Below are 17,569 nucleotides of genomic sequence, written 5' to 3'. Positions count from 1 at the left end.
CTGGCATGCAGACAGTGGATCGGACTGGAGCAACGCAGGAATCAGGGGACAGTGCAGCTTGTCTCGAAGCGGCCCGCATGGCAGCGGAAGGGAGGGAGGGAGGGAGGGAGGGAGGGAGGGAGGGAGGGAGGGAGGGAGTGGAGAGGGATGATGGAAGGAGGAAGGAGAGGAAGAGCGTCCAAGAGAAAGATGGACCTGAGCCATGTTCTGATAGTGTGTACGATGTTCTGATAGTGTGTACGATGTTCCGATAGTGTGTACGATGTTCCGATAGTGTGTACGATGTTCTGATAGTGTGTACGATTTTCTGATAGTGTGTACGATGTTCTGATAGTGTGTACGATGTTCCGATAGTGTGTACGATGTTCCGATAGTGTGTACGATGTTCCGATAGTGTGTACGATGTTCCGATAGTGTGTACGATGTTCTGATAGTGTGTACGATGTTCTGATAGTGTGTACGATGTTCTGATAGCGTGTACGATGTTCTGATAGCGTGCACGATGTTCTGATAGCGTGTACGATGTTCTGATAGCGTGTACGATGTTCTGATAGCGTGTACGATGTTCTGATAGCGTGTACGATGTTCTGATAGCGTGTACGATGTTCTGATAGTGTGTACGATGTTCTGATAGTGTGTACGATGTTCTGATAGTGTGTACGATGTTCTGATAGTGTGTACGATGTTCTGATAGTGTGTACGATGTTCTGATAGTGTGTACGATGTTCTGATAGTGTGTATGATGGTCCGACGGTGTGTACGCGAGTGGTTGTGTTGATAGACAAGACATTTGACGGACTACTCGACTGGATTTGTGTGCTGAACATCAAGGATCTATTGGTTGGCAGTGAAGCACGCCCAGGTGCCTTCAGCCAATGAACACATTGTAATGATTAGCGGAGTGTGTCGGTGTGCGACGGCTTGTAGAATAAGGATCAAGTTAAGTAACGAGGACGTGGAACGTATCTGCATGTTGTCCTCGTGGCCTCGTACTCCTGTCAGGGTGATACATTTGTGAATGCAGAATGAACAGCGTGCAAACGTATTCTTGTGCGTGTAGTAGGGCTGTGCAATAAATCGATTTTTACTGTGATTTAGATTTTTGGGACAAAGGATCTCCAAAATAATGTAATTGCACTAAAAGATTATGATATATATTATAAAATATATAAGATTACATATGATTTTTTTGTACATTTATTTTATTTATTAAATGTTTTATAGAAATTGTATAAGTATAGTGCTTAAGTTCTTCTTAAGTTACAACGTTTTTTTGGAGAGAAATGCTGAATAACTGCATCATGTTTTCAAACTCAAAAATAATCATTTGGAATAACCATGATTTCAATGTTGACCAAAATAATTGTGATTATGATTATTTTCATAATCGAGCAGCCCTGGCGTTTAGGTTGGGTTTGTATTGTGTGTGGGTGGGTGGGTATGCTTACGAGTCTTAAGGTTGGTGTCTCTATACGTCCCGTTGAGAATGGCCAGCTCCATCAGCTGCATCTTCTTCAGATTGTCCTCTCCTTCCGCCTGGAAAAAACACAGACAAAACCAACAGACCAGTTCACATTAACGTGTCTCCTGCTAATTTTGACGACAGTTTCCCGAGCACATAACCACCTCTCTTCGAAGACCAATTGAAACCATCAATCAGGGCGACGGCGCCTGATTTCTCCGGCTGCTGCACGCCAACGTGTTGTTAGCACAGGAAGGCTATAATCAATTGGACCTGATCGGTCATTCCTTCATTTATTTACCCTCCCACCACTAGCATCAGGGCTGAGTGGTGGAGAGAGTGGCCCAGAAGGAAACGGGGGCTCGGCGCGTTCACCGCCAAAAGCACCGCCAAACGTAGAGAGCGAAACAATTGAGGATGCATATTCATAATCCATATCTGAGCGATGATTACAGTAATTTTATTTTGTTTCCCACATGCGCAATCACGTTTGCAATAACTGCCCCGGCTAATGTCATGCACGTCAATTAAGGCTTGGATAAATAAACACAGAAGAAGCAGGCACCCACTGCCATCCCCGCCAAATTAGGGGCTTGAAATTATTCACAGAAAGCAATTAAGATAGCAAACCCCTCCTCCTACTTGCCCCCCCCCCCCCCCCCCCCCCCCCCCCCTCCTACACCCACCCACCCACCCGGCATCACCGCCCATTTCCCCTGGAGCTTGCAGGCACTCAATAACCATGACAACGAAAAAGCCCTGTGGAGGTCCCAGGTAGTACATCACACTTAAAGCGGGTCCTTTGTGATTCACTCTGCAAACCGAAGGGCAGAGGAACTGATAGATAAGGCCTTGTTAGTTCATGTTCCGCTTAAAGTCTTTGGAAAACACTAAAACGGCTAAGACGGCTCCAGGCGTCTCTCTGCCTGCTGTACAGCCGCTGGAAGTGCCTTGTGTTTTTATGCGTGGTATTGCCCATTAATCCCCCTTCACGTGTTCCTTCAATCATGGCAACACACACAAACACAATGAAAGTGAAGACGGCCACACACACACACACACAGTGGTGGATGAGCATACACACAAAAAGGTAAGGCATTAGGCTTGTACTAAATAGAGGGAGAGACAGAGACCGCACACACACACACACACACACACACACACACACACACACACACACACACACACACACACACACACACACACACACACACACACACACACACACACACACACACACACACACAGTGTCCCACTGTTCTATTTCTGTTTGTAGCCCATTTTGCTAGAGTAATTCATAAGTTCAACAGCAGGCTGCTACTCTATTGAGCCCCAGGAAGGTAATGGAAGAGGAAGGGCCAGGAGAAAGGAAAAGAGGCAGTAAAAGAATAAGAAAAAAAAGAGAGAGGGCTCCAAAGCTAAGCCCTCCCCTGAGACGACTCCTCGAGGCTGAGGGAAAGAGTGTGGCGCTCGGGCCAAGACAGACAGAGAGAGAGCAGAAGAGAGGGCGAAAAGAAAGTGAATTCTGGTTTCCCTTGACTAGATAAAAAGGCAATGACTTCAGAGAAGTGACAGTAGAATCCTTTGACTTACTGTCCGGTCGGGTCCGATTTCTCCATACTGCCCCCTCGACCAGTCAATTCTAACCCATAATCGGAAGATCAATTAAAGGTAGTCTCCAATTCGGAGACAGCTGATCAATACCCACTGCAACAACAACCACCAAAATGGCGTCCCCTAGCACACGCGCAGGAAGACACGAACCCAACTCACCTCAGCACTCGCGGTGAGTAAAGAGCTACTTGACATGCTACGTAGCAACAAGCGCACAGAGCTAATTAAACACATCAAAGGGTCATTGGTCAACGAGGATAATGCTAGCGAGCTAATCCTCGGCCTCACAGGAGTGCTAGGGGAACAGAGAACAAGACATCAACTCTAATGAGCCAGCACTAGGCAGATACATGTGCACCTAGGTAAACAAGTGCATGTGGACAAACAGACTGAAAACATGTCTAGAATATGTTGTCTGCTGCCTCAGGGCCATGAGCAGGAGAAGGTAAACATAACCTATTTTAGTCTTTTGTCTCTTTTCTCCATACCGCTGCTTTCTCCTAGCCTCCCTGGTTGTTAACCGCACAAATTAAGTCAGACAGGGGGGGGGGTCTCTACAGCCCGTGCACAATGCAGAGGCGGAAAGAGAGAGGAAGGAGAAATAACTGAAGATGAATGGAACACGTCTCTAATGGCTGTGAATGAAGAGTCCTTTTTTTCCCCCCATTCTATTTTTCTACAAACCCACTCTTCTGGTTTTGATCTATGCGTTTTCTTCCCTCTGAATAACTGTCAGTGTTTTTTTTGGAAGTGGGCCAATCTGAAATGCTAAACAAAATGATAAATCAGCGATGGAAACGGCAGGGAGGGAGAAGAAAACAACAAAACAGATACAAGGAAAATGAAAAAGGGACTAAATTAAAACTGGCATTCATTAGAGGGAAATGATGGCAGAGCTGAACGCACGGAGCGGTTGCTTTTATCCAACAGTAAATCATCCACGTTACTCAACGGTAGGGATTCTCAGGTTAAAACTGATTTCCTCCAATAGTTGCAACGATACTAAACCTGAACAATAAAAAGTGCCTCCAACACACACACGAGCCCCAGGTATGTGCATAGTTACAAACGGTCGTATGCTATTCAGATTCAGAAGGGACACATACATACACAAAAGAGAAAATAAAAATAAATGGTGATGTTGTAGTGAATGTGTGTATCGGCTAGTGTGTGTGTGTGTGTGTGTGTGTGTGTGTGTGTGTGTGTGTGTGTGTGTGTGTGTGTGTGTGTGTGTGTGTGTGTGTGTGTGTGTGTGTGTGTGTGTGTGTGTGTGTGTGTGTGTGTGTGTGTGGCCTCTGCTCCAGAGATACGGCACGAAAAACATTTGTAGGAGCGAGCGGGAGGCAGTTTTGCGCGTGCGTATGTGTGTGTGTGTGTGTGTGTGTGTTGTGTTGTGTTGCTTGCGTGTGTGTGATGAATCTGGAGGGTGCCAGGGTTAAACGGGCGCCAGGGAAGAGGGTGCCATCATCCATCCAGCCCTCCCGGCTACGGTGGCAGCAAGAGAGCACAGATGCTCGTGCAAAGAGTGAGGTGCGCGCGCGTGCGTGTGTGCGTGCGTGTTCAATACAGTTTCCCTTTATTACTACACAAACAAGATTTCGTAACGAAATCCTCAAATGAGTCCAAATCGCCTACCCTCCGTGTGTTCCTCCTCCCCCACCAAAGCATCGTACACCTGAACAACACAACACTGACCAGGAATGTCAAGACACAGAAAGAGTAATAAATTAAAAAAAACACGTTGGCATGATACGTCTGTGATTGGCATATCATGGCAACACAACCCCCGCCCCTCCCTCCCCCTCCAGAGATTAATGTTTGATGAGGAGCGGCGAGGAGCTAATAGCTGCCGCAATTACCCCGCTCCTCAGTCAGCATGTGCGCCGACCGCCGCCATGAAACATTCACACACACGCCCCTCCAGCGGCTGGGTGTGTGCGCGACGACGGGGATGCGGAACAGAAAAGGGAAGTTTTTCCCTTTTCCCCCAAAAGGACCGAACATGTGTGTACATACACACACACACACGCACACACGCTTGTCTATGGGCAAAAAAAAAACCACTCAATAAAGCTGCTCTATCCACAGGAATCAGATTCAATCAATGAGGCCTATTTGTGAAATCAGCAGAGCGGTAAAAGCTATCAGGTCTGGGAGGGGGGGGGGATGGGGAGGAGTGGAGAGGGTGAGTCATGTGCCACTGCTTCCCTGTGGAAGGAGTCACCAGATGCATGACAAGCAGGGGTCGCGTCGCTCAACGACACACGCATCACAGACGCAGACACAGCACACATACAGACACGCGCTATGAAAATCACACTCTAGCAACAAATATTAATGGCGGAATTGATCTCCGAATAAAAGACATACACATTGTGCACATGTGTAGAGGGATGTCAAGTTCTGGTCGGTGGGTTGGTCCACATGCACGTGTTTGAACCAAATTGCCATTGGTCGGAGAAAAAAAAACAGCAGGTGTTCCTTTCATATGAAAAGGAATGCATTTCTGAATGTATTATTTTTCGGGTGTGGGATGGACAATGGCAGACTGATGCATAACATTTTGGAGTGATAGGCTATATTGTTTTACAGATGACATTCTAAAAACAATATTCAAGCCTCTAAACACCACTTATGTTGATATTAAGGCCAACGAGTAGAGGTGAGTTCACTGTGGCCGATTAAATTAATCTAGAGAATTAATACGATACCCATCTAAATATAATTAATTCCGACCTATTGATTGGTCGAAGAGTTGGTCGTACTTCGGTCCGCCAACTTTTCTTTGGTTGACTACAGCCCTACACGTGTGAGAGCCTATGTGCCAGGCACTCCAATAAGAAGCAGATGAAAGCTGCCTCCCGATGGCGGCCCAATCCCACCACGACTCCCTTCAACGTTCCCCGACTCCCCCGTCTCCCCCCTCCCCTCCCCCAGCACAGTGAACTGGTGGAGGGGAAGAATGCAGTGGGACAGAGGGGCCACAGCACATGTCTGCTGCTGCTATAGGGTGGGGCCGGGGGGGGGGGAGGAGGGTGAGGAGGTCGAGGGTGCGGGGGGGGGGGTTCAGCTCGAATAAACTCTCTGGGTCTCGGGGGGGGGGGGGGCTATGAGACATGAATTATGAGCGAGACAGAATGAACGAAGAAAAGATGCAAGGAGTAGAGTAAAGTAGAGAACAGACTCGGGAAGAGAAAAGCAAAGGAAAAAAGAGAAAGCTCAGGGCAGGAGTTCAATAGAGCGGGCGCCTCAGAGATATGCAGCAGAAACAGAATATGAAAGCCCGGGGTGAAAACCAATTTGTAAGTTCCCCAGCGGGCTGACACTGTGGCTAGGCTAGGCCCCGCTTTCCTTCCGTAGACACTCTGCCAATCACAACACGGCGCTCTCTCTCACACACACACCAGAAGCTTTCAGACACAAACACAGCTCCAAAAGGCCACCCAAACACACACACACACACACAAACACCCGAACCCACACTCACGGCCAGGGTCCGTTTTTCCTGAAACTCCTCCAATTACCTCGGCAGTAAGTAGTGCCTGGCCTGCGGCCTCCTGGGGACGAAGGCAGGCAGAGCGGGTAGAACGTAAGGCAGGAGCGGAGAGCACAAGAAGTGGAGAATGTGGAGGATGAGAACTGGGGTGGGTGGGTGGGTGGGTGGGGGGGGGGGAGGAACTGGGCCTCTTTGACGGGGGAGAAGATGACTTCACGGAGGAGGGCGGTGGCTAGGGTTTGAGAGGAGGGGGCAGCAGCTGGGTTTTCTCTTCCCAGTTTCACCTCCCTTTCACCCCCCATACCGCCCGCCCCTGTTTCACTCCCAAACGCCGACATCTGGAGCAAAATGATTACACTCCCTCCCGCTGCCAAGAGGACTTATCAACAAGCACACATTCTCCAGGAACACAGAGAAGAAGAGAGGGAGTGGTAGCGGGAACGGATGGGTTCTTGTTGCAAGCTTCAAAACTAAATAAGCAGCAGCCCGTGAAAAATCTAATCGATTCAAGTCGTCCCAAGCTAACTTGTAAGAGGATTCTTCAGTAAGCACAAACATGGATGCAAAGTTGGACTGTGCAAACTGCCATGCGTATTTTTTAAATTACACAAATAGAGAAGAATTCAGAGGAGTACATTTTTTTTTCCATTCCGCTGCTGAGGAAAATATTTCTTCTTGGGCTTTTGTTGAACCTATTTGCTAGAAGAAAAGGGTATCAACTGTATATTTTTTACTCCTCTCCACTAAAGACTAACCCGTAACCCTGTAACCCTATTCTAATAGTACCCCCACATGCAATTATTAACCCTGGAAAAAAAAGCATAATATGGGATCTTTAACTAATTTGGGCAGTTTTCCACTGCAATATGCAACTACAGCTACTAATCTAAACATAAATTCATGAATTTACATAGACGCACATACTTTCTCTGAAAACAGTTAATACATGCGACGCGTCAACACATGCGAAAATATAATTTTTTGCATTTTGCTATTGTCAATCGTCATTGATTAGACGGTGAGCTTTTTCTTACAGCTAGACCAAGGCTATGCGACGCTTGCGCAACCGTTCTAAGAGGGGTTGGTGGGGAAACAATGCAATCTCCTGCAACTCTTCCTTCACCGAATGTCTTAAACCACTCGCAAAGCCTCTTTATTTCTCTTTTTCCTCTTGAATGCTGAGACACTGTCAGTCGGCTCCTCGCGCCATTAGGGATGCTAAACCTCCAGCACTCTACATCATTAGCATAGAAGTGAACCCGGGCTGCAGTCAGATTAATACCAAAACACACGCTACTCCGCCCCATTACCGCCAATCACGGCACTAGGTACGGTTTCAAAGCCACGCACACCTAAGTCCTGAGCTAATTCCTACTGTCAAATACTTCACTTTTTCTAAACAACTTGAGCTTACATGGAAGCGAAGGGGCGTTACAGCAAACGCTTCATGTCGGCTGTTTGGCCCGGATTGGCGCTGTGGGAGAGGCAAACGAGTGTACGTCCGGGCGTTGATGGATCCGTGTGTCTTGTGGAGATGTGTTCTGTGAGGCTTTCATTGATAAAGGCATACAGGATATTAGTGCAGGTGGCAGCTGAATCGGTGAATCTCATTCAGACGGTTTTAATTAGCTGAAGAGGAAGAAGTGTGTGGCCTTCGTGTGCTCACACAGATGCATTTTTGCTTATTTGTTAGTTACTGCAAGACCCGTAAAGCTAAACTGTCCAATTTCTCCATTACCATCAAGAGCAGTTACAGCCGGGAAAAAGAGGGCAGAATCTGCGCGGAAAGTATGAGGTATGATCTTGTTTATCCGCAGAAATTGAGCCAGTATTTTCATGAAATTTAGCCGTATTAAGAGAGGATTAAAGCTCTTAAATAACCGGCAAAGGAGTATATACAGAGAAAACAGAGTAAACATCTGTTGCTTACAGAGTAACAGATGATGATGCAGTCAAACACCAAGGTGGGAGACAAAACTCAAACATGTCATTTGACACAAGGGAACATGTTCAGAGCGGTCCAAAACATGTTTAAATCCCCCTCCCCCCCCCCCTCCTGAGTAATTCTTCTCCAATCTTTTTTTTAAATGCTGCCTGTGCTCCGACTTAACTATTAAGACCACTATTAAGAAGCTGGAGACATCTGAGCCCCTGCATATTGGCTCTTAGTGTTCCGATATCCTAGCCTCTAACATATCTACTGTCATCCTCAGCTATGTTGTGCCAATGCTGATTGCGTCTTAGCTTCATGTTCCCTCAAAGACCCAATCTCTAGAAGCATCTTTGGACACACACACACACACACACACACACACACACACACACACACACACACACACACACACACACACACACACACACACACACACACACACACACACACACACACACACACACCTGAGAGCCAGGCATCAATCTCTCCAGCAAATACTACGTTTATCCCAGTCTAATGACTCGTCAGTGTGAATTGTAACATCAGTGAGTAATCTTATTTTATTTATTATTAATCACAGCGAAATGTAAAAAGGCTGCAATGGCTGCATTGTCAGCAAGGTTCTGTCTGCTGGGACCAGACCTACCCTCAGGGGGAGGAATGGGTATGCGACATACACTCACATGGCTGGGAATCGCTCCCCACGGTCCTTACCATGCGATGAACTACAGATCAGTACACACAACCACTGCACCGTGAAGAAATATCAGACCCGTGCCAAAAGCCTGGAAGAAGACCAATGCGAATTCTAAAAAGGGGGTCAATGCTAATTTAACGCCATATGCAGAATGAATAATTCTTTGAAGAAAATAACTGAAAAAATAAAATACTGTTGCTATCATTCTTGATCATTGCAACCATTGGCAATGTACGATTCTTTTCATTTTATTTGCATTTCGGTAGCCCAGCCAGAGAACGCTCGCCAATCCTCTATCTCTGGGGGAAATAGATAACGATTTCAGTTGTACAAGAAACATGGGTGCCATCAAAACACATTCCAAGAGTGTAGCAGAACGAGTCAAGGCCAATCAGAGAAATATCGAAACGAAAGAACGAGAAAGAAGGAGAAAAACATTAACCAAATCGAACGTGAAGACTGCGCGGAGGCTGCAAGGGGAGCCAGTAATCTGGGGTTGGCCAGCTAGCCTGTGAGAGTGCAGGATGGTTCCGAAGCCAGTGGCGCGACGTCTGGCAGAGCCGAACATCACTGACCGTGGGAGCCCAGAATTCTGACGGGGCAGACCTCTGGGCTCTCAGGACTCCGAGCTCTACAGAACCCTATTTCCCTCCTAAATACTGGGACACACACAACACAATGGGGGGAGAGAGAGAGAGAGCGGGGCGAGATGAAAGCTGTGGGTCTTTATGTGTAAACAAGCTCCCCGGGCACCTTGCAGATGTCAGTGTTTGGCCGTAGTTAGGCCCGAGGGGGTCCCACAAACTAATGTGGGTGGACGACGGAAAATGTGTTTGTGCACATGCTGGCTGCAAGATAGAAGAGGTGCAATAGTTGAAATGGCAACTGACCCTGGGGAGATCCAACACACCACTGCACCTCCTTGTATTTCACCCCCCCCCACACACACACACACACACAGCAAACTTTTGCATTTGCTTGCCTCCACCACTATAAATGGATTAGGGGGGCCTTCAAAGAGAAGTAAAGCGATTGGCTTGGAGCCGCCGGGGGTCCCTCTCCTCTGCTGGAGGAGGAGCAGGGCCGATTAAAGCAGCCTAGCCATTCCAGCATTCCTCGGCGCTCCGCGGACTGGATCAGGGCCCGGGCACCACACTCCCGCGGGCTTTCACAGCCAGGTGGATTAGTGAGCAGGAAGTACTTCCTTTAATGGCACTAGGGGCGACAAGGTGGGCCGAGGTAGCTTGAGTGAGTGAGTGAGTGAGTGAGTGAGTGAGTGAGTGAGTGAGTGAGTGAGTGAGTGAGTGAGTGAGTGAGTGAGTGAGTGAGTGAGTGAGTGAGTGAGTGAGTGAGTGAGTGAGTGAGTGAGTGAGTGAGTGAGTGAGTGAGCGTCGATGCATACACGACATGGGGCCTATGTATATGAACCATAGGCTAGAGGGGTTTTACGGTACCACCAACTTTAATATGGTGTGAAAAGGATTCAAGCACAGAGAAAAGGCCCCTTTCACTGGGGACCCAATTTGCCTTTAAGACCTAAATGAGGGAAGCAGGACAAGAAGCAGGACTAACTCCCCTCAGAGGAAAGACTAAAAAGAGAGCCATTAGCCACAGGACCATTTTTCACAGAGCGAGCGGGGGAGAAAGAGCGGGCCAGCGGAGAGAGAGAGAGAGAGAGAGAGAGAGGCAGACGCAGGCAAAATAGAGAAAAAATGCGATTTTAATTTACAATGTGCTGAGGAAGTGGCACGGTAAAAAAGAACCCGGGATGTTGGATTTCAAAAGTTGCAGGAACCCTTTGCAGCGGGGATTCATCACAGTATATGAGACTTACTTAACCCCAGCTCTCTCTATCTAAAGGCTGCTTCTGTCAGCCAAAGATACTGTGTGTGTGTGTGCGCGCGTGCCTGCGTGCGTGCGTGCACGCGTGACAGAGCGAGGGGCGGCCCCGGATGAAAGATGCCACCCAGCAAAGTTGTTATTGCAATCTGGATATTTTTCCTCCTTACACCACCCACACGCCTCAGCCTTCCTGTCCTCCGGCCTGGCTGCCTTCTTGAGCAGAGTCCTGATGGTGTAGAGCAGCAGGGGGAGTGGAAACGAAGGCCAGCCTGCCGATGCCACCCTCTGCCTCTCCCAACCCCACGCAGAACGGACACGTGCGACTCAATGCCATGAACACCCAAGCCACTAAAAGCATGTGCGGCAAGGCAATGTGTTGATTTTAGTTGAACGATTCCCCTCGAATCCCCTAAATTAATAATGAATAATGAATGGCCAAATTCCTCCGCCCGTGCCTTGAACCACGGGGATAATTAATGGCATGACAAAAGCCGTTATTTTAATACAAAGCACAAATCCCTCATCTGATTACTGTGGTGTGAGCTGGATTCTACACGAGCACCACCAGGGTTGGGGGGGAGGGGGGGGGGGGGGGGGGGGGGATTCAACTCCCACCGGACCCTCGAACAAAAACCGTCTTAAATTACTTTAGAGTCTGAGTGCATATATTTCACTTTGGATAAAAACGTACAAGTGGCTTATTATTATTATATTACTTTACCCATTAGCAGATGAGGGCAGCGGGGCCTTCCGCCTGGGTTCTGAGGTCCAATAGCCTCTCAAGGCACCAGCCCCATGTCACTGTGGACAGAAGCTTGAGTGCCCGTTTCACAGTGGAGGAGCTTGGAGCGCTTATGAGCTGACAGAAGCGGATAAGAGTGGGCTCTGTTACACAGACCATGTGCAGAAGGCGTCTCCCAACGGGACAGGCATTTGCATGGGGTCAGAACCACCTGTTTCGCCCCCTTGGGAAGGTGGAATAGTGCCGGATACCGAGACGAACGGACAGATGGAAACAGGAGAGGGGTAGGCGGTTGGTAGGGGATAGGGGCATACAGCCAAGAGCAGTTCCTGGGATGCAACAATTCATAACCTGACGCACAGTGGCAGATGCAGCGTACGGGGCTCATGCCGACTCATTATCCACAACAGACAAGAACAACCCTTGGAATAATTAAGAGGCCGTGGTAAATAGTAAGTTATTAGGAACACATGACGATAAACAACCATCTGTCCTTCATAATCAGGACATAAAAGTACACCGACCATGTACAGCGACGCATGGAAATTAAAAGCATGAACATAAAACGCTTGTCTTAACTGCTGTGGTCGCCGCAAACAACAGTATGGAGGCCTTCAGGCCATGGGGTGGGGGGGGGAAGAGAGAGAGAGAGAGAGAGAGAGAGAGAGAGAGAGAGAGAGAGAGAGAGAGAGAGAGAGAGAGAGAGAGAGAGAGAGAGAGAGAGAGAGAGAGAGAGAGAGAGAGAGAGAGAGAGAGAGAGAGAGAGAGAGAGAGAGAGAGAGAGAGAGAGAGAGAGAGAGAGAGAGAGAGAGAGAGAGAGAGAGAGAGAGAGAGAGAGAGAGAAACAAGAAAAAGGAGGCAGAATCCTGACAAAGATTGAGCAAAAACAGAAGCAGAACGAGGGATCAACAAGAAAGTGAGAGAGTGTGTGTTTGTTTGGAGAGATAAGTGGCATTAAAACCAAGCAAGACAAATGAAAAACAACAAAGACGCCCGTCATTCTAAATGATGCATTTGTGTCGCAACAACCTTATCCTGCCCCCGCGGTGAATGTAATAAATGGCAGTCATGGGGTAATATATGTTCCCTTCTTCTGACTTATGATCCAGAGAGGAGAGAGAGCGAGAGAGAGAGAGGTACTGGCCTAATTAGGAAGGCGGCAGAAAAAGTATTAAAGGGGGATGCATAAAAATAAATGTCCCGAGCAGATTGTCGAAAGAACTTAAGTAAAGGTGGCTTAATAAGGCTCCGCGCTTTGTGTTTCTGAGGGCAAACAAATCTGTTGCAGAAATGTATACACTGTTCCTCCTTATAAAACGGCTTTTGGAATGGGAGACATGGGCAAACAATTAGCTACCGGAATCCCTTGCCCTTGTGTGCACGCTTGTGTGTTAAATAATGTGCTCGAGAAAGTTCGGTAGCTTGCCCTCTTGGCTTCAACCAAGATCAAAAAGAGAGGTCCAATTATTATGGTTCTGGTTGCAGCCTCGGGTCCTCTAGGGCAGGGATACACAGGCCTTTTGTGTGGTTAAACTTTATGGGCAGAACGACCACATGCTTTAACCTTGATAAAAGAGGGGGGGGGAGTTGGCTGATGAACCAGAAATGAAAGCTGCGCATGTCGCAGCGTCCGCGTGTATGTGCGTGTATGTGCGTGCGTACGCGTCGGCCTGACACGACCGATCACAATCACTCCGGACATATCAACGAAACATCACGCATTGCGGCGCCTTGATGGCTGTTGGCAGGAACATCTAAAAGGAATCTCGGCCCGCTTCCTGCTAAAACCTGTTGGCAGTCAATTCCAATTATGTGTCTCACTTCTTCTGCTGGATTAAAATCGGCAGAGACTTCATACGCCCGTGTGGTGGAGGGGGGGGGGCAATCCACACATTCCCTCTTCTGGGTCTGATAGGGTGACTGGGGTGACTGGGACCATCATAGCCAGGTTGCATAAATTAAGGCAAATGTAAAGAATGGGAGAATCCAGGGAAGACGAGAAAACGCTTTAAAAGTCCAGTTCTGTTTCCGGTCACTGCAAAAACCTAGTACAGTAGTATTAGATTGCATTTAATGAGGACCCGGAAGCAGCCAATGAAATACGTCCTGGACATATGCATGTACTGTATATACCCACCTACGTGGATGAGGGTATAGAAAAGCCCAGGAGTGTTGGCGGCCCTTGCAGAGGTCACAGAGTCAAGCAACCCAATTAAAAAGATGATTAACATTCGAGAGGGAGAGGAAGGGAACTGCATGCGACTGGGGTGGGCTTGCCAGTCACACCAACAGATAGAAGAGTAGAAGGCAATGTTGCCCAACATCTGGGGAGCAGCAGACAGGGATTCGGCGGTTACTGCAATCCAATCCAAACACTTCATTACCCTAGTGAGGGTTAAAAAGCATCCTCTGTTGAGGGAGGGGAGACACCCAGGTGTACATAACCACCCGACTGCTGTGGACGGAGGTGGTGCCGGTTTAAGACCAGCTGGCGTCGTCGTTCGGTGGTTGAGTCGTTCTGGAATTTAGTCAAATCTGACAGATCGTTTTTTATTCTTTTTACCAAACTCTTTTTTTATTCTATTCTATTCTTTTTCAGGCTTAATTCACGTTCAGTATCAGCAAACGGTTCAGGTCACCGTTCACAAAACACATGAGCGTGTTCAACGAACGCCCCTCTTTCAGCGCGTTGATGCACCACACTGGTAATGGGCTCGTGCAGTGCTGCCTGTGGAGTTTCAATACCTGCCTAAAGTGCTTCCGTGAAGCAAGCGCACAGTGGCAACAGTGAGCCCCAAAAGTATTCCAGGTAACCGTTCGACACGCACCAGCCAATCAGGCTTAAATAAGAGTCCCTGCACCAGCACCCCCCCCCCCCCTCATGTCTCCCCCGAGCACCCCTCAGCTGTACAGACCCTGCTGGGCGTCGCAAACGGCGGGATGACGCGAGGAGAGGTAGATCAAGAGTAAATAAGAGGAGGAGAACGGTCGCGGCAGGGTAGGCCTAACAGAGTGTAAACGTCATTAATTGGCGAGGCACACATGGATAGATGCAAGCAGATGGTGTTTTGTACTCATTTGTCATGCACCGCTGTCAGGGATATATATATATATAAATATACGAGTGTGTATGCGTACATGTGTGCTTGTGTGTGCGTGCGTGCGTGCGTGCGTGCGTGGCTAAGAGATGGGAAAAAAAGAGAAAGTGACAGAAAAGAGATGAGAAAGAATGTGGGGAAAGAGGACTATGCCACAAGACAAAAGGGAGAAATAAATGGATAAATAAATAGATAAATAAATAAAGGCAGGGAACACAGAAAGGATTGAGCGCGTTGATATTTTTTAACTGTGCCGTATCCCTTTGGTGCGCTTCTGTTCTGATACCATCGCCAGAGCCCGGTGAGAAGCGGCGCGCGCAGGCGACACCCCACTGTGGCGTGGGCCTGCCGTCGAGGGCGGCCCATCTGTCTCGCCGCGCTAGACGCCGTCTCCGTACGCCGCCGCGTACAGCAGTAACCAGAAGGAGCGGAAGAACCAGCACCACCGACAAGACGAGGGCAGAGAGAAAGGGAGGAAAGAAGGATAAAAAGAAAGAAAGGGAGAAAAAAAAAAGGCCAAAAAAGAAAGAAAGGAGAAAAAAAACAAAAGGAAAAACAAAACGAAGATAGAACGAGTGAAACGCGCAGGAACAACGAAAAGAGAGGTGGGGGTGAGGAGAGGAGAGGCAGAACGTGGAACCGTATGGAGAGTCGCGCAGAACCCCCAGGGCTGCTACACCACCATCAGCCGCCCAGATTAGAGCGTTCAAGAGAAAGAATGGCTTTCCCATGCAAAACGGCACAAAGAAACCGTCTCTTCATTTACATAATGTGTACAAGGGCTGCGAGAGGAAAAGTGAAATTAGACCCCGGAATAGCAATACAAGTAGGAGGGGTGGGATGGGGTTGGTACGCCGGAGGAACGCCTGGCCTCCCTGCCGTGCGGCAAATGGAGATGGTCGTTGAGCTACTAGGTTGCTGCTGGTGTTGCCGTGAAGCTGTGCAGCATCACTCCCTTTGTTACAGGCAAGGACGGCTCCATTCCCAGGGACAGGAGCTCTGCAACGGATCCAACTGAGCTTTTTTGTGTATTTGTGAGTCTTTGTTAACCTAAAACTTAAGATGCCTTCTATGTCACCCCCCCCCCCACACACACACTCACCACAATGGCGACCTGCACAAACATTTACGTTAACTATACACATGCCTTAAGATAGGTAAATGAGTGAAATTGCTGCAGACATGTAAATATTTGTGGAGACGTGTTTGGGCCAAACGATTTAACTTACTACAGTGACTTTATTGTGTTGCTTTGTTTTTCAGAGCAGAACGATTATAAACTGGCTGCGCGACGACTTCTTTTGGCGTCTCACAAAGAGCCCCATCGGTTAAGAAAAACAGATTCGGAAAAATACATAAATCATAAGGAAAACACTTACTTATGGCCGCATTGTTTCCCTCTGTCCAAGTCTACTTCGAGGAGCTCTATTGAATTCGATTTTTATAAACAAGCCGAAAGGAAGGGGGGGGGGGGGGGGGGGATACGGCACTAAGCTCCAGGACAACCAAAAAAGATTGCATGCAACTATTTTAAGGGCCATGCACCATCAAGGGAAAAGCTTGTGTATTAGCCCTACAAGTTTAATGAGTAACAGCAAAAACGTGACTCTTCAAATGTCATTCTGTTGACATTTCTTCCAAAGTTCAGATACCAAGTTCAGCTCCTTGTATAGATCAATGATATCTTAGAATTTGTATTGCCACTGGCCAGTGCCAGTGCAGTTCAGCATAGCATAACGGGCTAGTGGAATAGAATCTAGTCAATAGCGGGGGCCGGACACCTTTTACTCAGTAATGTGCTTTACTGGGGTCTCGTTTCCTAGGTAACCGGGTCCTAAACGGTTTAGCTGGTTGTTACAGAGTGCATTAAAATTGCTGAGGGATGCATGCAGAGAGAGACTGAGGTAGTTCCAAAGAGAAAAGATCATGAATTTATAGGGTTTTAGGGCAGGAAACGGCTGTTACGCAAACAAAAGGATGTCAACAATGTAGTCTGCGTCGCAATAGCTTTCACATAATCTCAACTGAAATCCCAAGTTTAATGGGCTCTGTAGCTGGCTTCACATCAGTGTTCGGGGGTCAACGCAAGACAGGGCCATATGTATCAGATAGCCATCACTCTTAAACTGTCTGCCAGTTAGCTTGTTTCCCCGGAAGAAGATCAAATAAAATCGTCTTCTGGCAACTCCGGACTAGAGAGGACAAATGAGGATTTATTATATCCATAACTATGCCTAACACACACCCCTGTCAATCATCGAGAGCCATTGACACTACGTACACACGCTTACACACAAATAGGTGCACGCACTGAACCGCAGCTGAACGTGCACAGGAAATAAGAGTGACCTTGGAGCTGGCTGTCACATCTGCCAAGCCGCCCCTGCAGAGAGTGAGAATCGGTAATAGATCTCAGTTGGCTGTCACGTTGAGTCCGCAACGCCCCGAGGTGACACCTACATATCACGCGGAAAAGACCACATCAAACCGCTTACCCCGAAACGGCGTGCTGCTTTTTTCCCTCTCATAAACTCAGTTCATATTATTTTTTTAGCGCTCGTTGTTACAATGGAAATGTATCGGTAGTGCCATGCCTGGCATACTCCATAGAGGGTTATGGTTTGTGTGTCGGCGTGCACGATTCAATTAGCCCACGTCGTCAGCTAGCTACGTCTCCCTCGGCAA

At 47.9% G+C, this 17,569-nt stretch overlaps 1 protein-coding gene across 5 annotated transcripts in view; it reads right to left on the bottom strand.

Annotated features, from left to right (window-relative positions):
- Window positions 1-17,569, bottom strand: part of qkia (QKI, KH domain containing, RNA binding a) — a 71,194-nt gene that overhangs the window by 9,995 nt on the left and 43,630 nt on the right. For all 5 annotated transcript variants that reach the window (XM_056590216.1, XM_056590217.1, XM_056590213.1 and 2 more), the window contains exon 5: window positions 1,449-1,536. In XM_056590216.1, the coding sequence (XP_056446191.1) occupies window positions 1,449-1,536 (88 nt within the window). The remainder of the gene's footprint in view (window positions 1-1,448; window positions 1,537-17,569) is intronic.

Source organism: Gadus chalcogrammus, chromosome 5 (assembly GCF_026213295.1).
Source record: "Gadus chalcogrammus isolate NIFS_2021 chromosome 5, NIFS_Gcha_1.0, whole genome shotgun sequence".
In the NCBI taxonomy this organism is placed as follows: Eukaryota; Metazoa; Chordata; class Actinopteri; order Gadiformes; family Gadidae; genus Gadus; species Gadus chalcogrammus.
Note: the sequence above shows the minus strand (reverse complement) of the source record. Positions and strands in the feature narration are given on the sequence as shown.